Here is a 22,767-nt window from a genome sequence, read left to right as displayed (position 1 = left end):
CTGGTATAATGAATGCAACTGGACTGTATCTACACAGCAGCTATTGTATAGCTTCACTGAACATATATTTTTTGACCCAGATGAAAAATACCTATTTGACTAAAAGTATTTATGACATAAATACCTCAGAATTAAAAGCAAGCAAGCAAACAAACAAACAAACAAAACCTCACAAGAGTAAAACACACACACAGAAAACGCCCAGAATTATGAAAATGTATGTATCAAGCCTGAATTTCAAGGGGTACAAGTATTGCAGCCATATAACTTACTTTCTGCAATGTAATAACACTGTAATTAATTACTCCATAATTGCCTGTTCCTATCATCTAACTATGCTATGAATGCTACTGGACAAATGTAATTGAAATGTCAGACTTTATATGAGTTTGTGATATAATATGTAACAGAAATCATTAAATGAATGATTGATACAATAAAAAAGTTAATCAGAAAGAAATATGTATCAGCCAAAAGGGATATATATTAATCGCCTTGTGTTTGCAAGACTCCATCTGCCCCCTCCCTCCTCCCCCTCCCCCCCCTAGAAAAAAAAGACTGGAGAAATGTTTTGAAGGTAATTTCTTCACCTAGAGTGACTTCTGATCATGTTATTTTGTGATGTACATGCCTCAAAGACAAGCATGATGTTAAACATGGTTGATGACTTACTTTGACAAACAGAAGATTTGTGGTTTAAATTCACAGAAGTAACCCAAAGAATGTTGCTCTTATGTGTCACATCTCTGAATGCATCCAGTTTGGAGTAACAATTTACATGTAAAGTCAATGTGCTCTTCTATGTAATTTCAGAATTTCGATGTAGACACCACCAAGAAATTGTGCTCAAATCAAGCTGCCAGTGTTTCGGAATTACAAGTTAGTTGTCAGAATGATTTGGTGCATCATGAGAATAAGAAGGACATGACTGGGAAAGCTACATCAGTGGAAACCAGTGTGATTAAAGGTCAGTTAAGCTTTATGGTTTGAGTTATTAATATAACAAAGCTTAACCCTAACCCTGGAAAATAATTTACATACAGGATTATCTTCCGTGATTTCACTTGAAATCTGTGGCTTAGTCAAAAGAGGTGGAAAGTGAATATTTCTGTTCTTCCTCCATAAATGCCATAAGGCAAATTCATTGAAGCTCTCAACAGCAGCATGGTATTAAACTCTGTTTGACACTGCAGCATGAATATTCAGTAGTTTTTAGGAACAGACATGTGGAAAAGATGTGCTTTCCTTTTGCTTTAGAATGATGTTTACACATCATGTGTTACAAAAAACACTGATTCCAACAGGTATTAAAGACAAGCAAGCAATTTGCATTAAATATATGAAGAGGTCTTCAACTCACATTTTTGTATTTTGAAGAAAAAAGATATTAATCAAATTACTTGACTGATGATTTTTTAAATGTCATCATTTGCTTGGATTTTGCAAGCATTTTTGATAGGTGGTTAGTTTTTCTACTTACCTTCCAAGTTCTTCTTTTTTTCAGAAAGGAATCATACTGAAGTTGAGATGCTAAATGATAAAAGGGCAAATCCAAAAGGCTTTGCAGTTAATTTTAAAAATTAAATGTATTTCATTAATCTGTCAGTCACAGGTTATATCTGAAATATGAACACATCACATTAATTACAACACTGCAACATTTGGAAGGCAAAAGCACAAATACTCATGCTAACTGCATTTGTTAACTGATTATTGTTATCAATACAAGAACTAGCCATGGAGTTTCTCTTTCTTGTCTTGTCATTTAGTGTGTGAGACTCCTGAAAAGAATTGCCTATTGGAAACTACGTGCATTGAAATTTCCAAATGTAACATAAACCAATTTTATAGTGAAGAATTGCTGTGACCTGTTGAATATTCACTAGTCCTTATTGCTGTGGAAGTCGATTATTTGAGGACTGGTTTTTGAAAGGCGTTTTGGTATCTGTTTGCTTTGAAAGATAATCCCAAATTTGTTATTTTGTGGCTTTGAAAAATCTCCCTGCAGGCTCCATTTTGTCACTGCTTAATGATTTTATTAGATTTCATAGGGGTAAATGTTGCAGCTCCCATATCGGCAGCTACAAAAGACAGTGTTGTCTGTTTAAACCTCAGAAAAAATTGAATACGAAGATGTGTTAATGTTGTACTCTTCTGTGCCAAGGGAACTACCTGCAAATTACTGGGGTTTGACTTTGAAAACAGCTGTCCATGCTACAGGGGTGAGCTGGATCTTTCACACCTTATTTGCCTCTTGTGGGGCAAGGCAGCTATGGGAAGCTGGAGGGGGACACACCTGAAGAAAACATGCCCAAAGCATCCTCACTGAAGTAAGCCAGGCTTAAAGTTTGTGCTGAGGACTGTCTTATTCACAAACACAGGACTCAGTGCTCGTGTAGATGTTACTTGATGAGTTCAGACTCCCCCACAGGCTAAAGTCACATAACGGTTTTACAGTCAAGATTTTTCAAAGATTTTTCTGAATACAGCATATCAGTTTGTTCAGCGAGGAGTCATACAGTCCCTTCCTGTGCCTCTTACAGGAACTGTGCAGTAGGTTCTGAACTGAGATCCCTTGGCTGAAAAAATATGTTGGGAGCTACCATTACTAAGGCTTCAGCTCAATAACAGGACTGGAAAGTGACCAAGTCTTTCCATTCTTTGTATTGGAACCATCTTCCTATTGTGAGAGTATTTATTATTGCTTGTGTTTCTTTTGTCACTGGGTATCACTGAGTCTGTCTCCTTCTTCATCATATCTTCCCATCAGGTATTTATACCCAGAGATGAGATGCTCCCTGAGCCTTCTCTTCACCAGGCTGAAGAGTCCCAGCCCTCTCAGCCTCCCCTCCTGTTTTACCTGCTGCAGTCCCTTATTATCTTCATGGCCCTTTGCTTGACCCACTCTAGAATGTCCATGTTCCTTTTGTATTGGGGAGCCCAGATCTCAACCCATCACTGTAGGTGTGCTCTCATCAGTGCTGACAAGAGAGCTAAAGATCTCTTCTGGTTACTGCCTTGCCTAATGTAGCCCAGGAGGCTGCTGCATTTCTGTGCCACAAGAACACATTGCTGGCTCATGGTCAGCTTGTTTACCAGGATCCCACATTTTCCTCTGCAAAGCTGCTTTCCAGCCAGTCAGTCCCAGCCTGTACTGGTGCATGGAGCTTGCGTTTTCCTTTACTGAACTCCATGTGTTAGGGTTGCTGAAGTCTTGCTTGCCTCTTGTCCTGCAAAGATGCGTAACACTAACTCTTCCCAGCTGGTCCAGTTCTTAGCCATGTTTCTGATTTCAAAGCTCATCAGTTGTATGCTTCCTGCCTTATTCCTCATGAAAGCTGCAATTACTTAATTTTTACTTCATCCTGTATGCTGTATTAGTTTAGACTACTCACAGAAGATCAGATAGAGAACAGTCTTCGTTACTGAGGGTTTTCAAATAAACTCTTAGTAACCCTTTTTAGTACATAAATAGAAAATCAAGTGGTAGTATATTTTGCAAGACTAAGAAATTGCTACTTCTTTAATTTCTTTGGAGTATTTCCCTATATAAACTTTATCTACATTTGAGTATAGTATGAATTTGAGCTAGGCAGATTTAACCTAGACCAAAGAGCAGGGATGGATTGTGGGCTGACACACCCAAATCAAAGCTGAAGGTTTTTCTGAAAGACGTGTGCTAGTATAGTCCAAGATTATTTGGCTTAATTCAAAGATAACTGCAGAATTATACAGGATATTGGATTAGATGATATAGCAGTTCTTCCTGGCCAGCTAAGGGATCCCCATGAGTCCACTGTTGCGTGCAGCAGGCTTGCCTGTTCCAGTGAGTGTACTCTGCTCTGCTAATTCACAAGATAATGTATTAGAAAATATGTCAAGACTAATAACACAGACACACTCCTGTGGGTTTTGAGTGGGAGGAAATGCACCATTCACTGACTAATCTTTAAACTTCTACTGATGAATGTTAAGTCACCCTCCAAAGCACCAACCTGTTTCAAATTCCTAATAAGGATGTTGAATCTGTGCTCTCAAAAAAGAAACAGTTACAGAGACAATTACCATTTCTCACTAAGGCCAGATAGTTCCGAAAAGAAAAGAAAAGAAAAGAAAAGAAAAGAAAAGAAAAGAAAAGAAAAGAAAAGAAAAGAAAAGAAAAGAAAAGAAAAGAAAAGAAAAGAAAAGAAAAGAAAAGAAAAGAAAAGAAAAGAAAAGAAAAGAAAAGAAAAGAAAAGAAAAGAAAAGAAAAGAAAAGAAACATGGTTTTTCTTTTATTTTTAAGGTCTCTATTATCGTTCCTTGTAGAGTTCTTGTTAATAAAGATAGGATTTATTATCTGTGTTTCTATGAAATTGAACCATTTTCCTCTGCTGCAATTAAACTTGAATTGTCCACTAAAGATATTATTTTCTTATATTTGATTGAGTTTGAATGCATTAGAAATAGTAGCCATATCTGCAGGATAATAACCCTCGTCAGAAATCTGCTGTATCAGTTTTCTTTAACCTTGAAATTTATTCTAAGTGGCATTTCTAAAACATTACCTAATCTTCTTGCTCATTGCTTAGGTTTCTGGAATTGTTGCAGTCTGCAATAAAAAAGTGTTTATGTTTTTTTTTTTTATTATTGATGTCAAGACATTTTAGGGAAGATATTTATATATTCTGACTTCAGGCACTTGATTTAGGAGGCCAGTAGGCTGGAGAAAGAAAAAGAGGAGGGGGCCTCTGATTGCAGTTTAGGGTGCACATACAACATCTACTAAATTTGGCAATGAATATGGTTTAGGAAATTTCTGCCCTTGTGCTGTACCTTGTTGTCCCATCACTTAGGGCAATATGTTTGGTTACTGTGCTTTAAGCAAAATATTAAAATAAATTAAACATAATATCCCAAAAAAAGAAAAGCACAGAATTTTGAATTATTTTGAAAAAGTTCTTCTTTCTTTGGTGAAATCATAGGGTTTTCCCACTAGAATTCAGAATTGGGCACATAGGCATAAACAGTATGATTTGGGAATCATTTACTGTACATATGTATGACAATTCTCTCCAGCTTCCACACTTTAGGTCAGTCTTTGATTAGAGCAAAGCTGTTACTAGATCCTCTGGCTCCTACGGTCCTGTAACTATCTCTAAAAAAATAATTGGATACTTTTTCCTGCTTTTTGGGCCGTGGACACAAAACTTATTCTTGGCTGACACATCTTCTATGATAAGTTTTTAAAAAGGTAAGAAAATTACTTAAAATAAGATCACATAACTTCAGAGGGTGATGAGTACACTCTGGTAAATTATATTTAAACACGTCAACAAGCTTTCTTCTTCACCAGACTCTTGTTGTAAAGCAGGAGAAAGAAAGCATAGACTGTGAATCCTTACAGACTTCCCTCGTTTATTAGATATGACTGATTTTAATGGCAATAATATGCAGAGGTTCCAGACAAGAGCTTGTAGAAGTGGTTGCAAGGAGGAGGCATCTCACTGTTATGCGCAAGGTAACTAAATGGGACTTTGCATCTGTCACCTCTCCCTCCCTCTGGCAGTTCTATCCCACCTTGTGGTGCTTCCCCAACTCCACCAGCCCAGCACAGAGAAGCAACTGGGAGTCCAGGGGGCACATGATGGTGCCCTGCACCCTTCTCTTTGCTCACTTGCAGGAAGGTAGGATGTGGCCTGAAATATGTGATCCTTTACAACTTGTGGCAACCATTTCCCTTCTCCAAGAGCTGTCTATACACTGAGGATTTATTTTACAGAAAGAGGGGCACAACAGTGGAAATCACTGAATGTTAGAATTCAGTAAAACCAGCAGGATTGACTAGAAGAGACAAAGAAGAAAATTCACAAATAAAAGGACGCTGAAAGATGTCAGCAGAAGTCTCTTTCAAGAAATGTAAGATTTTTGAAGAAATTAAATATTAGGTTAAACTTAAATGCATGAAGATGAATGGGAGCCGGAGCACCTCCCATATGAGGACAGGCTGAGAGAGTTGGGGTTTAGTGTTAGGGAAGTTGCTTTTCCCTAGGTTTCCCACAGCAGAGGCTCAGGCATGGGTGCCAGAAATTCTGCTAAAATAAATAATTTTTTCTCAAGGTACAGTGTAGAGCAGCTTGAGATGTTTGCCTCCTGAAGAGGCACCCTCAGCAGACAAAAACTTGGACAATTACACCCCCACAATCCAAGCCCTCATCCTCTGTGTGTCACTCTGGGCCAACTGCAAAATTCAAGTCTGGGCCTCCCTGTTCTTCATTGCATCTCTTAATTTTTGTCAGACAGGCTGTCAATCAGAGTTCTGAGCTTCAGTTGATGTTTTACACCTGCAGCTGGAGAAAGTATGTTCTTGGCAATAGCCAAAACATTCTTCTGTTAGACGCTATTCTGTTCCTTTACTTATCTCCAGGGATGCAGCTCCCCTTATCTTCTAGCTTGAGGACTCTGAGGCCTTTTTTACATAACGAAGCAGAAAGTTCAAAGGTTCACAACCTGCAGAAGTTATGCTAAGCAAATTTACTTATCCTAATCAAATTGTATATAAGTAGTTTCTAACTGAGTGCTATAAGAAGCAGTATACCAATTAGTTTAACCAGCTAAGGCAGTCTATTCCCTAACACTAGAGAGAGAAGGGTCCAGGGAGACCTTATAGCAGCCTTCCAGTACCTAAAGAGGACCTAAAGATGTGGAGGGACTCTTTATCAGGGAGTGTAGTGATAGGATGAGGGGTAATGGTTTTAAACTGAAAGAGGGTAGATTTAGATTAGATATTAGGAGGAAGTTCTTTACAAAGAGGGTGGTGAGGCACTGGAACAGGCTGCTCAGAGAAGTTGTGGATGCCCCATCCCTGGAAGTGTTCAAGGCCAGGCTGGATGGGGTTTTGAACAACCTGGTCTAGTGGAAGGTGTACCTGCCCATGGCAGGGGGATTAGAACTAGATGATCTCTAATGTCTGTTCCAACCCAAACCATTCTATGATTTTCCACATAATGGCTTAGTAGATTATGGGCAGAAATAAGCATTAACAAACACTATCTGAAAACCTACAGAGTATACGGAATATTTTGATTGTGGCACTTAATAGTTTTTAAAGATATGGTACATCATCATGCAAAGGAATTGTTGATAGATACCATCTCAAGGAAGAGTCCATCAGTTTTATGGGCTCTGATTCTGCTGTCACTCAACAGTTTTCAGTAGAACTCCCTAAGGTATTAGCTCTCATTAGCACTGAAAAGCATTGGAACCAGGCTCACAGCATACAAAATACTACTGTTCGTAAAACTACATTGGCTTATGCATATGCCTTCAGTTCTGTGCATTTTCACTTAAGTGATGTTCAGAAATAAGGATGTGGTTCTACCATGTTTAGTTCACAATATTATTGCACATAATAACTCACAAATACTGTTTTCAAGTTAGGCATGAATATAAATACTGTTATTAATGTGGCTGAATGTTAATTTATGCAACATAAATCCTGAACTGAGATATTTACCACAGGTATAGAACTGTTACGGTCATGGCCAGAGGCATGTAGGTGTGTAGCGTTTTTTTTTACATGAGTTGGGGTTTCTAGCACTAGTTGTATTCAGGCAATGGTCCTGATAGGACGGGTTAATCCTTTTGAAGGAGGGTGGAATGAAGAGTTATGACAACTGTTTGTGCTCTTGAAATTTGTGAAAAATCAACAAATACATTCCAAGGGAAAAAAAGTCCTACCCACTTGAGGATGCAAGTGAGATAAATGGAAATTTTTAGTCTGCAGAGCACTACCCTTCCACTATAGACAAACATAATTACACAAATTGTTCCAGGAAGAGCAGAATTAATGAAATTTGGTTTAATAAGTTGCCAGGTCTGTGATGCCCTACTGCTTCTCTTCCCCTTCCCTGATAATAACCAAAACTCCCCTTATGGCACTCCTATCAAAGGAAAAAAGCAGGTCTGGAGCTATGTGTGTGTTGAGTAGCCAACCAATATGTACATGCCGATTTATCCTCCTGCCTGCTGCCAAATGGAGTGTATAACAGCTGTGTTCTGCATGCTTTTCTTTCAATAGAGGAACTAATTCAACTCTCCCTTTTGTAACCACATTGAGACTTCTGCCCCCTCTTCAAATATGACTGAAATTGGCAAAAAAAAAAAAAAAACCAACCCTTATGAAGTTTTGAAGAGATTGACATATGGATGGATAGACAGCATGATGACATGAGCCTCATTTTCTTAGCAGGCTGAGATGGCATATCTGATTTGGTAATTCAGTGTTCAGGCTAATAGACATTTTTTCAATCAGGGAAGGAAATTGCATCGATTTCATCATTCAGAATCCCTTTGGGATTGTTCAGCTTGTCCCATTCATTGCTTAATGCTTTATTAAAGTGTAAATATATACATTTCAGAAGACATACTACACAGGTTTGGGACTGGGGACAGCTGTGATTTAGTCTGGCCTGATGACATTAATTTCCTTTCTCCTTGAGCTGTCTCACTTAGAAGCATTTCATTTTGTTTGTGTGTGTTTGGGAAAGAAGAAAGTCTAGCTATGCCATCCGTTAGCAATCTGTACTTTAGATCCATATTAGCAAGTCTAAGTGCACAAACAATATTTCCCTTGCTGAATCACAAGGATTAGGTTATTCTTTCAGTGCCTGTTTTATTCATTAGTTTACTTTTCCTGATATCAAACACAGCCAACTTGCAAATTAACTACAAACCTGGAAATGCATATTAACAAGATAGTGGCCACATGTGTGAGTGAGATCTTCATTAAATTTCTCATCATAGGTTTGAGGTTTTGGTTTCTGTTGTTTGTTTGTGTTTTATTTTTTTCCCCTTTTGATGCCTAGATCTGGAAATACTTCACTAATTTACTCATTTCTAAAAAGTGCCAAGAGGACTTGTAGGTAAATTGATCTATGATAAACTCTGTGCTGGTGTGGCCAGACAGCTGCTTGAGTAGCTTAATGGTTATTTCTGGCCTGAAAAGTCTATAAAGGAGAGGAGCACAACTTCAGAAAGAAATGAGTCCTACAAATTTTTCAGGGAGAGACACCTCAGTCATGGAGAGTCTCACAAGGAACACAAGTGAGGTTTGGAGACCACCAAGAAAATATACAGCTATTTTCTCAATGAAGGGGCACATGGTAGTCACAAGAGGGAGGATACTTTTTTGAGCAGCTCAGTCCTATAAAGAAGGACCTATTTGACAAGCATGGCCTTGTTGGGAGGTCAGATAAGCTGTGAGGCCTTGTGCATATTTGCAGGTTGTTTCAGGTTATATAGTAGCAAATTAACCAAACAGTAACAGCTGTACCAAAAGCAATATTTCACACTGTTTTGCTATTTCAGGTGAAACTGTTTACTTCAGAAACACAGTATCCTCTCAGCTCCACTTAATTTGATACTTCCTGATTAACCTTGTGGGTGAGCTGCAAATGGTGGGGGAGTTTCTGTCATACAGTTGCCTGTGTGTTCCCCACCACAACCTAGGTCAAGTGGTGTGGTGGCTCTGGAGATATGAAGCACTCAGTGACTGACTCTTGCAGGTCCTGTTCTATGTGACCAGTAGTCCCATGTGTCTTGTGGAGCTACCTCTAGCCTCAAGGGAGCAGTAGGACCACACAGACAGGGAAGGAGACCCTGGGGTCTGTAGCTTGTGGTGTGAAGCTGCAAGGTGAAGTTGTTCTCTGCCTGAATTTGGAGTAGAGCCCATCCTGGCTCTAGAGCTGCAAAGAAGCCTCCCATGAGGGTCTCTGCTCTAGTGGAAAAAGGCTACTGCTTTTTGGAAGGTTTGTCCTCAGCATTGCCAAGGTTGGTCTAGGGTGACATGAAGAAATGTACTTCAAAACTTTTCAGTTTAACTTCAAACCACTTTCACGAATACATCTCTGCTATATTGTCTTCTGAATAAGAAGTAGCTGGGGGTTATGGCTCTAGGAAATCCCAAAATAACAATGCAGTTTCCTAGCTGCAGAAGCTCATCTTTTCAGGCAATGAAACACAAGATCATGGGAGCAAATCTACAAAAGAAATTGTAGGTGCTGCACAGACCAGGTGGGCTGCTCTGCTCCTGATATGGTCAGACAATTTTAACTGCCTACTTTTACACTGTCAGCAATCATGTGAACCATTTTGTTAAACCTTAGAGTTATCTGTGGACAACTAACAGGCAATGACAACAGATTATTTATCTTGACCACAGACTTGGAGTTACAAGTATTATGCAAAGACTGAAAGAGGAATTCTTAAGAGTAAAGATTCACTCAAAAACTACTCAGTGGGGTTTCATTCTTGATCTGACACATATTGTTCAGGACCTTGAGCAAGTCATTTAAGACCTCTGTGAAAATCAGAAAAATGAGGAGAACTTTGCTTCTTTGTATTTTGCTTTTGTGGCTGTCTGTATGAATTGTACATTTTTGGGGACAAGGGCAGAGTCTTCAATTTCCTTACAGTTAATTTTGCCAATTATTCAGATCTAACAAATAATGGACTTGGAAACTGTGAGGCAGAAAAGGGAGAGGAAGAACACAACTACGACTATGTGGATGAAAACACAATTGAAAACTTAAGACAAATATTTCAAGGCACCACAGTCAGAAATAAGCATGCATCCTCCGAAGGAAGAAGGTGAGTGTGACCTGTGATCATTTACAAATGCAAACAAGTGTGGGCAGAGTGATTTTTCAGACTGGCCGGTGACCTTCACTCCTTAAAATGAGGGAGATTTTCCCTGGGGAGATGCCACTGTTGCTCCAAATGTTCTGTGAGTAACATGGGAAGGGCACCTCTGAGCTGATGCCTGTGACCCTCTGTCATTCTTGGTGATGTCACCTTTGTCAAAGTGGCACCTATGATTGTTCTGGTGACAGAAGTGCACATGCAAGACCAGGTTTGCAGGTGGAAGCAAAGCCTGAATTAGAACAACAGTTATCCTAACAAAAACGCACAGAAACCCAGAGAAAGGCTTTGTCTCGGAAAGTCTGTCTAATTTTTCTGATTTGTGCCAGTTTGTTGTAACAAATCATTGTACTCTAAATGCAGTCCTTTCCTTCTTTTTAGATGTGGATGCCTTGTTGTGCCTCATTAAGGTTTGTCTCTTAAAAAGCTTTCAGGAATTATCTGTGTTTTCACTAAATCTTTGAGGTTTTGCTCTGGCAGTCTGCAGAGACTTAAAGTGTTAGTGAAGTTGGCCTTTGCTTCTAAAAGCTTCAAGCATCATTTCCAGCTAAATACAGTTTAGAGGTCTTTTTTTTCTAGGTCTGAATGAAACTATGTAGTCCTAGTTTATTTTCACTCATGGGTGAGCCTTCTATGGACTTCACTTGATTTGGCTGAGTTGATTCTCTTGTTAAGAGAAACCCCTGATATCCCAGCAAAGCTTGAAATATTGTGTTTCAGAGATTAAAAAAATGGTTTTATTATAAAGTGATATTTTATTTCAAAATGTAATATGTATTTATTTGAAAATGGTATGCAACATTTCTATTCGAGTTAAGCAGCATACTGAATGTGAAATAAGTTCTTATTTTTTTCTGAAGTACTCAAACTCCTTAGAAACATGACATCCAGGGCAGTGTGCAGTACCCATGTGGTTATCTCTTGCCCTGCTCACAGCCACAGAAACTCCAAAGTTACAGGAAAGACTGAAAAATGAAACAAAATAGGGTATATCTCACATAATGCGTTACTTTCACAGTCCACATACTGCTGAGGATGGAGACTTGTTCTATCTCTTAAAGAAGTCAAGAAAGAGAGAATGAAACCCTCTTTTGACTAAAGGCATTAAGGGAAAAGCACAGTTTCAAGAAGCAATGTCAGCTCAGAGGATCACTCTCTAATTATACTACTTGCTGTTATGACACTAGCTTCTTTACGTTTTTATCCACCTACCATTTAAACTCCCTGTCAATAGAGGCAAGGTTTCACTTTGTTGTTTGTCTTCTTTGAGGGCACTAGCAAAATATAAAAGAAAGGACCTTTGCCGCTTCCAAGGATAACACTGTCTGTCTTGGATTATGAAGCAATCCCATAAATTATCATCCTCTGCAGATGACAGAAGTATCCACCTTCTGAAATCATTAGCCAACCAAGAAGCACATAGCTCCTTTTGTCTACTGATGTCCCCCCAGCTATCAGAAATGCTCCATTATGGCTTTTATCTAACACTTAAAATTTCTATCAGGCTTCAGTGCTTGCACTTTTGAGCATTTTGACAAATAAAGATTTGCCGTGGGCGTATAAAATTAACCTTTAAAGTGGGGAAAAGCCCTATAAAGCCTCTAGTCAGGTAAAAGGACTGATGAAGCTTTTGAGTAGGTATGCTACACATCTAGTTGAAAGGGCTAGTAAAGTAACAAAATTAGCCATTCTAGGCTTACTTACAGGCAAATAATGCACAAAATGTGTTGTCTCTTGTATTGGTGCCAAATGCCTAGCATTCGATCATGTTAGTTCTACTTCAAGAACTCATCATCAGTCAACCATTTCCCACCCATTGTCCCTTCTGCAAATAACCGTTATGATACTTATTAATATCAGGTTTGAATTATTTGATATAGAGGATCTATCAAAATTAAATCTATTGATCCAAATTACTTCAAAATAGAGTCATTAGGGGGGAAAAAAAAGGTTTTAATGAAATATGGAATCAAACCTCAACAGTCAGGTATATTTTGAGAAAATCAGTATTTATTATTTGCAGTGTTTCACCAGTGCCCCCAAAAAATCTTAACACAGTCAGGGCCAAAGCATGCCAGGGTGATACTAGAAAGAACCAGTCCTCACTCTAAGCAGGAGAGAGAAAGAAAGAACAGAGACTTGCCTCAGGTCATTGCTATGTTAATTTTGATATAATAAACGTGGCCAGAGGGTCAATGGTGTTAACATGACCTCATCACTCCAGAACAATAAGCAATTAAACAAGGGACTTGACTACAGATGCCTGAGCTTGCTATAGCAACAACCACCATTAACATATTTTAACCTTTCATTAAAGATTCAAGACAAAGCAGAAAGAAACCCTGAAACCATTTCAAATGTGTGGCTTTCATTCTAACAACACAAGCTTCTTTCCTTTTACTTCTGTGAGCAGGTTTTGGAGAGGGTTGTTTTGTTTTTGTTTTAAAAAGAAAGCCCTCAGTCTGACAGTCTTTTAGAAGTTGTCAATACCATTTTTTCTCGGGTCTGAGAAAAAGGAGGACAGAGAAAGTTCATTGCAATGAACTGGAGCAGCTCTGGTGCTGTTATAATGTCCCATCCCACGTCCCTGCAAACAAAAATGAGATGGAGGCAGGCAGAAGCAGCAACAACAACTAAAACCCAGCAACAAAACCAGAGAAGGCAGCTTCTGTCTCCAGTGCTGACAACTGCTTGTAACCTCATGGGTGGATAAGGACAGAAACAACACGGTCCAGCCACCTGGAGAGTTGGAAACATCTACTGGTGTCAAGCTGTTTCAGGACATTGCTTTCTGGACTTGAACGTCGCACGAGTGCTGGAAAAGGAATGGCCTCAGCTGACTAAGCCCGGGAGCTTGTTAAGTAGGAGCCAAAAAAAGGAAAAGTAAAAAAGAGAGAGAAATGCAACAGGGAATTGAAAAATGACACAGCTATGTTTTCCTCTTGTCATGAATTCAAAAGTTGACGCAGTTTTGTTTGAACAAAGTACTTCTATTTTTTATTTGTGTTGACTTTTAAAAAAAGTAATTGTATGAAACAGACTGAGGTGAAACTTTTATTTTTTTTTTACCTCATGCTGAGATGTAGGTTCCTATATAACAGAAGACTACAGACAGTTCATTTATAATGAAAAACAGCCTTTCTGACCCCACAGCTGTTTCATTAATCCTTTGGTAATGTTTTTCCACAACATTTACCCGGAGCTTTCGTACCAATGACACTCTTAAGTTAGCTGTTTCTTCTGCAGCTCCCTTTACCTCTGGTGAAAGGCTGAGTCAAACTTTGCAGGCTCAGGGATACTGAATTGAGGAACCCAAATCCATTACTAGAGTAATATGTTCCCAGCACTTTTGGAAGTCCCTCTCCTTTTAAGTAGTTTCCAATGCAGATGCGGGGGCATCACCTGCTTTGCTAAGTTTCATTGTTAGTTAATTTTTCTTTTGCCTGGTATTTTCACTTTTCCCTAACATGCAAACTGAAGCTTTTTTCCAGGATGCAATCAAAGCTGATTACAGAAGGAAGGAAGAGTCCAGAGGAAGCAAACAGTCTGCTGCTCTGAGAGCTGTAATTCAGTTCTTAGCTTTGACACAGTCAGGACTTCCAGCAGCCTGTCCCAAAGCACTTGTAGTTTCAGAGACCCTAAGGAAAGTGGGGACTAAGAGAATACCATGATTATTTAGATGTTCTTCCTCCATGCATGGGTCTTGCCATCACCACAGAGCGCAGATTCAAACATGCGTTTTTGTAGCATGGCAGACCTGGGAATAGAATGCACTGGTGAAATTTTAGCACCCTGGCATATTAGCATTAAGTATTAATTAAATTATTAATTAACTTCCCTCCAGGCCTGCACCTGTGGTCCCCCAGGTATGACCTGTTGGAAGACTCTGCAAGAGGAGATATCTCTTTTCCCATGTTTGCTAGACCAGCAACATAACACAGGCATCATGGATGTAATCACAATGGAGAAACACTGGGAAAACTTTTGCTGGAGCCACATCTTACACTGACTAAATGAGCACTTTTGCCCTGTATTGGTCAAACATTTCCGTAAACTATATAAGCAATACCAGTAAAAGAAAAATTTACCGGTATGAGTTCCACACATTTAGGCAAAGTTGCTGGCATAGCTGTGTCAGAGTCATATATTAGCTTTATTTTTGCTGCAGTCTTGGAATTGCTGGTGTAATTTCACTGACAAACCATTTTATGGCACAGATGAGCCCTAACTCGCAGACATTAATTTGACTCAAGAGCTCGTTCACCTACACTGTCAGTGTGATTTTCAAATCTAAAAGTTAAGATTTCCTATTTTACCCTGTCATTTTGTTTCATTTGTTTTCAGAGACATCTGAAGCAAAATAATTGTGAAATTAACTGGAAACAAGCAAGATACGGTGTCCTTCACACATGAAGATTGTTCGCAACTGTAAGAAAAAGCAGCTCATGGAAGTGTCCTTCTTGTCTCATGAAGAGCATATGAGGCTGTAATTTAACTATGATAATCCCCTGAGAGGCTAAACTGCTCACTTGTCCTAAATAAGAAGTCAAACCAGCTAATGTATCATGACCCTTTGAAGACATAAAGTTCTTCTGTACGTATTTATTAATTAATTCAGATAATTATACCAAGTCTAATCCTTCATTCTTATTGTACCTGAAAATCCAGTTGATTTTATGAACCACTATAGGCCATATACAAAAGGAACATCCTTTACTGAAACAGCTGCATGGTTGTTTCCTTTGGTTTTGGGAAAAGGGAAGGGTAGAAAGGGTAATGAAGCATTGTCTGAGGTGAACATCCATTTCTTAAGCCAGTTTCATGTGCTTCAGGTTAAGGCTCAAAATTAGAAACAGCCAGATTCTGACAATCTGTCAGACAATGAGCAATGCTTTATCACACAAGTAGTACTGTTGTACAGTAAGTAATTCACCCTGGAAAACACCGCCACTCCTCCCAGAGGGAAGTGCTACTCAGAACAGCCAGTGGGTGCCTAAATTAGATACCATTGTCATCTCCATAGCTCCTTGCACAGCTTAAATTATCTGGATTCACACAAGAGTTGCATATTTTGCTATTGTGTTCAGTAATTTGCTGGAAACACAGCCAGGAAGGAAGGACGGAAGTTGGAGATGAAAGAGCAGTGTTTGTGCCAGCCCTCCCAACTGAGAAAAAGGCACGTGCTACCCTCTTTAAGAGGTCTGAAAAAGCAGTGCTAAAGAGCTTCACTTGCACCTTGTGGTACCTTGTGTTCCCACACAAGCATGTGGGAGACGAGGCAGCCCCAGGTGCCTCCAGGCTTCATGTGTGAATAACCAACACTGCCCCACTGGAGAGTGGGAATGGAAAGAGCAGCAAAATCTCTACTCCTTTTTAAAATAACACAAGTGTTTGCTTTGAAGAATTTCCTTTTACTTTGTAGTTCTGAGAGTGAAAAATAAGACCCAAATGTGGCATCTGAAAGCATACAAGAGCTCCTTGGCCCAGGAGGGACCTCCCTTTGTGCCCTGCCCCTGCCCTGTGTGTGCTGAGCAGTGGCAGAGAGAGCCCCTGCTTACAGAGATGAGCATCTCAGTGGGTTTCTCAGCGAGCATGTAATTGGTGCTGATATTAGAGCTGTTGTATTCCTGTCTGGGATCGCTGTGTGCAATCACATGAGCTGCACAGGTAGAGTTTAACATCTTTGGGTGGCACTGGATCTAATTCTCATATTTTGGCAGAGTGAGTCGATATCCATCGTTTATGGCATGCAAGAATAAGTGGGCAGCACTTTCATAGCAAGTGCTGTGTATCTAGAAGAGTTAAATCTAGGGCAAGTACACATCCCTCTGGCAGTGCTTTGACTCTCAAATTATTGAGAACCAATGTGTAAATACACAGTTGATGTGCCAAGAGTTTCGAGGCTTAGCAGCAGCTTGATCAGAGTGGCATATCCAGAAATCCCAGACAGCAGAGTAGAGAAAGAAAACATGTTTAGAAAGCCTAGACATACTGTATTTTCAGTCCTACTGGGGAGTTAAAAAGCAAATGCTCACAGAAATGCCTTAATACACTTTAAAGAAAAAGTATTTTCAAACAGACAGTATAGTATCTTCAGACTGGCCTATTACAATTCTACTGAATAATTAATTTTCACTCATGCAAAATAATTTAGAATTTCTCAATATTGTCTCACATTAATTTATTCAAGAAAAAGGTTCATTCCTATCAAAATTGGTTACAAATTAGATATTAAGAATATTGCTCAGAGTACCTTGATTTCATGCATATGTAGCATACAGAGTTTTGCAAATCACTAGTTAACATGGAGGATTGCGAGTGTGTACAAAACTTGTAACTGGCTGACATATCACTTGTGTGTATTTAAAATATATTTTAAGTTTTTTTCACAAAATTTTGTATTTCTCTTTGTAACAACTCAAAATGGCCTGGTTTGTTATGCCAGCAAATGCAATCTGGTATTTGAATAAAAAGAATTTGTTGTGTATTTTACTGACCTTTTTTTTCTTTTTCTTTCTGCTGAATGTGATGCTATCCTCTGCTGGGTGTCTGAAAGATGCATTACTAACTCAGTTTTCCTTCATTAAAGTACCAGAAGCCTGACTTCTGCAGCTAGAAGGGAGCAAAGGAAAGCCAACAGCCTCCTGGACTACATTGCCAGAGCAGTGCCAGTAGGTCAGGCGAGGTGACCTTTCCCTTTTTCTCAGTACTGGCAAGGCCACATCTGGACTTCTGTGTCCTGTTCTGGGCTCCCCAGTACAGGAAGGACGTGGACATATTGGAGCAAGTCCAACAAAGGGCCACGAAGATGACTGAGGACTTGGAGCATCTGACTTACAAGGAGAGGATGAGAGAGCCTAGGAAAAACAGGGTACTCATTAGTTGGTCTGGGTGTTAGGATGGGTGTGAACAGGGTGGGATGCAGTTGCTTTCCCACCAAACCTAAACTTCTTTCACACTTTCTATAAAAGCATTTGGGATCTAGTTCGTGAAAAAAACTTAGACTTATCAGCTCTTTTTGTAACTTCTTCCCTTTAAAATACTTCCAAAGAAGCATTTCTTCTTCTTCGCATAGGTCCTGCCACATCAAAAGTTTAGTTCTGCCACCCTTATGATGTGCAACAATCTGTCTTGTGTATTCAGCCTCATTGAGTTCAATAAGTTTTATTCGAGTAGAGGTGGCAGATTTTACGAACCTTGTAAATATATTAGTTGCAGAGATGTCTCCAGTATCTTTTCCTCAGACATATAAGCCAACATTGTATCTCATGACAGAAATGAGAACTAGCTTGGCTGCTCAATTTACATGATGCAGGGGGACAGTGGCATTCATATTCAGTTCTTGGCATGGAAGACAGGCTGTGCTGCTGCGCTGCAAGGAAAGGGCATCCAGTCTTGCTGGGGAAAGCAGAAAGAAGGGAGGAGGCATGAAGAAAAATCCCAGCAAAAGGTTCATGTTCAGTGTTTAAGACCTAATAAGTATTGTGATTCCCTGATGCTGTACAGATGACCACAATGATTTTGTATGTTTTGTTAATAGGTGTTTGACAAAGCAGTCCTTGAGGGACCTCATTATCATTCCCACACATTACTGCTCAAGAAGAACGCACTCAAGAGGGGAAAGCCATTTTCAGCTGAACATAGACCATGATCACTATGCCTGAAGAGAATACAAGTGTATTTAAATCATAAGATATTTGCTTTGGAAAAGATTGGCATAAGCTTTTGCACAGACTTGTTAGCTTAAAGGCTTATCTTTTTTGATGCTAAGAAGTATTTCCAGTGTGTTCTCACTGAAGGCCTGCTCAGCAGCAGCTGTTTCTGCAGCACTCCATGTGTGCATAAGCCCTTAGTGAGATGGCATTTTCTGTTTGAATGATAAACATGCACATTTTTTATAAATCCAGTCTTTGTGCTTGAGAAGATAAGAAGAATCTTCTCCCTGCATTCTTCTTTAAATGCCAAGAGCTCTTCTGTTTAAATGCAACCTGCCAAACAAATGCTTATCTACCACACTCTTCCAAAGAGAAGCTGCTCTTTATTCTTGCTATCTCTTCCTATCTATTCACTTAACATGATTTATACTTTTCCTACCTCAAGACTGCCCATGTGTTCCCCTAACATATTTTCACTTTGATGTGTCTGTATTGTGTTAACTTTTGGTTCCTTGACACTGCCTTAAAACTGATAGTCTGAAGAGAGTTTTCTTGCTTCTACTTCATGTATTAGTTGCAGGTTGTTGCCTTTTTTTTTTTTTTCTTTTAATTTTCCTCCCTCCTGTTTTTTAATGCAGCTGTGTGCGGGGAACGTTCTTGTGCTTTGCAATCATACATCTCTTTGATGAGCTTTCCCTGTCTCTTTTCTTGGGTTTTTGGATTTCCTCAGGTAGCCTTTTATGACTCTTTCTCCAGGACTGATAAAACGTCTGGTCTAAGTGCAGACTGCCAGCTGCCTGCAGGCTGGGCGGCAGGAGGGATTGCCCAGCCTTTGCCTGGTTGTTGATGCTCTTGCCACAGTCCTCTGCTGCTGGCCACCACCAGAGGGGGGAACTGGGATGAGTGGCTCAGTCCAGTTATTTTTATGCTCTCAAATAACTTTAAATTCCTCATGTGAGTTAAGATTTCAGAGCACGTGGAAACCGCTACATGATGTCTCAAGGGCCTGATCCCACCAGGATTTAAGAACTGCCTGTATGTACAAGTGCCTTGTCCCAGTGCTCTCTGTGACACTGTTCCTGCGGCTCTGGGTGCAGCACTGGTGGCAGCCAGCAGCTCAGGCCAGCCTTGGAAAGTGGCAGACCTTGCCTTGCTCTTCCTAGGGCAGCCTCGGAAGTTACAGGCTTTTGTTTCTGCAAAAGCACAAGTGACCACATAGTCCACCTGGACCTCAGAGTGCAGAGGAAAGTTCTGAGTGGGGCTCAGATCCACGTGGTGCTGCAGAGATGTTGCCAGCAAAAAGTATCTTCTTTTTTTGCCTTAATCCAGTTGCCTGCTCTTCTTATATTTAGTGATCACATCTGTTAGTATTTTGGAGGATAACACTGCGTGAGAGATGGAAACAGACTTTCTAAAATTAAGCTTTTCTCCAGTCCGCAAGACTGGTTTATACTACACCATAACTGCTGCAGTCCTTTCCTAGTTTGTGCCACTCTTTTCCACAGCTATAAATTGTTTGCTGAAGGAAGTGAGAGACATTAAGGACTTTATTTCATTGTATTTTCTGTCCTGGGAGTTTGGTTAGGCATGAATCAGTTAAAAAACGTTAAAAAATTATCAAGTTTTTTCTAGATAACCTTGTTACATAAATTGGGTCATATTTTAAGTAGGTATAAATGCAACAAATCTTTAGTGATTCTGCCTCCATTTCTTGCCTGCTGAGCCCCATTTTGAATGACTGTCTGTGCTTCCCAGCTGGAACAGACTTTTCTAGCTGGTGTAGTCTGACAGATCTGCAGCCCTTGGACTCTCCTAGAGTTCCTTGCCTGGGCCAGTTCTGTACTTCATGCCATGCAAGTTGTTCTTACGGTGCCTCATGGTCCATTTTTCTCATCTGTAGTATGGAAGATCAGATCCAAAAAGAGCTTAGGTTCAGATCTCCAAGCAAATTCAAATTCTTAAATCATATAAAAAACATCCTAGTGTCAGGAGACCACATGCCTCTGTGGCTATGGGCTGTAAGCACTTCAAACTTAAATTGAACAGAGCCCAGCAAGTGATTTGATGTCCAGCATCACTGCAAAAATGAAATGGCAGTGGGAGAGGTGGTATCAAGCTGGGATTTTTCTTTGAAAATTAAACTGAAGTAAATTTCAGACCTTTTTCAGGTGCCAGCTATTTGCAGTCTGTATATGAAGGCTCAGCATAGGATCAGAAATAGACAACATGCTCCTCCTGGAGTTACCAAGGTTAGGATGAGGGAAATGTTGTAAAAAGACGCTATCACTTTGAATCTCACTGCCTTCCATAGCAGGAACTGGAAGTCCACAGCTCACAACACCCTCCTGAGGAGTGTCAGGCAACATGACCTGGTCTGGAAACATAGCTGGACAGTTAACTTTTAGGAAATGTGGATCTTTTTAAATGTTGTGTACCAACAATGAAAGTATTTATACTAGGTTCAGTTTTGGTTTATTTCTGGGAGGGTCCGAATCAACATCTTCTACTTTCCAGCAGAACCGTCTAGCTGCCAGGTCGAAGTCTGTCCTGGGCAAGAATGTCTTTGCCCTTCCTTCACACCTGACAGGTGTAGAGGAGGGTGCTTTTTCCCACCATCAAACAGCATTTTATTATGATTAGGGAACAAAGGCTTGAAAGGAAGAGAGCCCAACCAATTCTGCACAGATTAGGAATCATAGGAAAGGGGAAACCCAAGAGTCCAATTCCTGTTTGGAAAAAAAAAAAAAAAAGTTTTTCTGCATTTTTGCTAATAATTTCTTTACCTGTGAAGTTCTATGTCTCAGTAACTGAAAAAGCTGAAAAAGTGACTGCTGATACTTGCCGACAGCTCTGTAGAGATGTACTTTTCCTAGAGAACAGGAAGGGTGCCATCCCCCTGATGGAGTAAAAAGGGTGACTACTGAAGGGGTCAGCCCTTACATACATGTATTATGAACAGTTTAGGAGAATATTTGGTAAAGCACAGGTCCAATTTGCAGTGGCTTTGCTCCCAGTTGCAAACATGCAGAAAAGGACAAAGGACCTCACTTCTGACCATTCCTCAGAAATCCTGCTCTTGTAGGAAACGCATGGAAAACTGTGCATCTCTTAGAAATCAGGAGCTAACCTGCCTAAATTGAGCCTGGATGAGCCTGGGTGTGAGTAGAGTAGACTCAAAAGAGGAAGGTTCCTCATCAGCCCTGCAGAGCTGTGGGAGGGGAGCAGAGTTCAGCACTAGTGCCCAACCTCTGAGGAAGCTCAGGCTCTTTCCTGGTGGATTCTTATTCTCTGAAGTTGTATTTTGAATCCTGTATCTATGTCTAACCTTCCCTCCTCCTCTCCCAAACATTGTTTGTTTCAGTCCCATTAGGCTCACTATTGGCAAGCATGTAGAGAAGTTTAAATTTCTGACTTTCTGGAGCTGCAGCCAGCTGTGTTGGTGCTTTTCTCTAACAGCACCTCTGTCAAACAGAAACAGGTCTTGCCTAATACCAAGCAGACCTCAGCAAAGAGATTACGTGTGTAAAAGGCATCAGAACAGGGCTGAAAACCCCAGATTAATGCTGAGTAAGAAAATCCCTTCTGCTTTGTGAGTTCTCCTTGCTGGGTATAGCTCTGCTTTGGTCGTTGTCAGCTTTCAGTGGCTCTAAGTAGCAAGCAGCGTCCTCCAGTGCTCTCCCGTCCTTCTCCAGACACATCCTACCATAGCTGTATTGCCTTCTCTTGATGCTTTTCTCTCTGCTTAGTTTCTGATACCCGTATATTTTCTTACCAGGATGCATCTTTTCTGTTTCAAAATGTCTGGATCTGCTCTACTTGTAAGAATCCACCATCCTGTGTTTTGTTAAAACTTTTATACATGCATCAACCTCCAAATTGCAATTGCTGACCAGATTCTATAGCCTTTGCTTGACTGGCTGGCATGCTGGATTGGGACAAAGAATACATAAATGCTTGATGCTGTATTGAGAAAGATGTTTCTTTTTCAAACTACCGAAGTATTGCCTAATGTTATAATAAATTAAGGTAAGGTGATATTTGCTTTTGAAAATGTGTTACAAATATCTCGATTACAGTCATTTGCAATTTTTAAGTTTGTTTTCCCTATTGTATTAATTGCTCTTTTTGTTTCTCAAAGCACATGTTGGCTTAAATTTAAGCTAATCACAGAAAAGGTCATCTTTTTTTCCCCAAACTTTCCTGGAGCACAATTAACTTAATATTTTAACAGCTGGCAGCTGTGGTAATTACTTTTAGATTATACCTAAAGTCTGTTGGAACCTAATTAGTCTGATCTGTGAACCAGGTAATTAAGGTAAAAACTCCCACATTTTCTTAGACCTCATTAATGTATTTCCTTTGAAAATTGTTGGCTAATGATGGTACATTAAGAGTTTATCCATAAAATGACAATGAATAATTAAAACCTTTG

At 39.8% G+C, this 22,767-nt stretch overlaps 1 protein-coding gene across 3 annotated transcripts in view; it reads left to right on the top strand.

The window, feature by feature from the left end:
• THEMIS (thymocyte selection associated) overlaps positions 1 to 21,100 on the top strand; it is an 86,624-nt gene extending 65,524 nt beyond the window's left edge. For 2 of the 3 annotated variants that reach the window (XM_065056884.1, XM_065056882.1), the window contains 3 exons: positions 814 to 967; positions 10,476 to 10,629; positions 15,025 to 21,100. In XM_065056884.1, the coding sequence (XP_064912956.1) occupies positions 814 to 967; positions 10,476 to 10,629; positions 15,025 to 15,034 (318 nt within the window). In that variant the 3' untranslated portion in view covers positions 15,035 to 21,100. The remainder of the gene's footprint in view (positions 1 to 813; positions 968 to 10,475; positions 10,630 to 15,024) is intronic. The other variant, XM_065056883.1, reaches the window with a different exon arrangement.
• Positions 21,101 to 22,767: the final 1,667 nt, after the last annotated feature.

The sequence above is a fragment of the Columba livia genome, chromosome 3 (assembly GCF_036013475.1).
Source record: "Columba livia isolate bColLiv1 breed racing homer chromosome 3, bColLiv1.pat.W.v2, whole genome shotgun sequence".
Lineage (NCBI taxonomy): Eukaryota > Metazoa > Chordata > Aves > Columbiformes > Columbidae > Columba > Columba livia.
The sequence above is the reverse complement of the archived record's forward strand: the minus strand, read 5'-3'. Positions and strand labels throughout refer to the sequence as shown.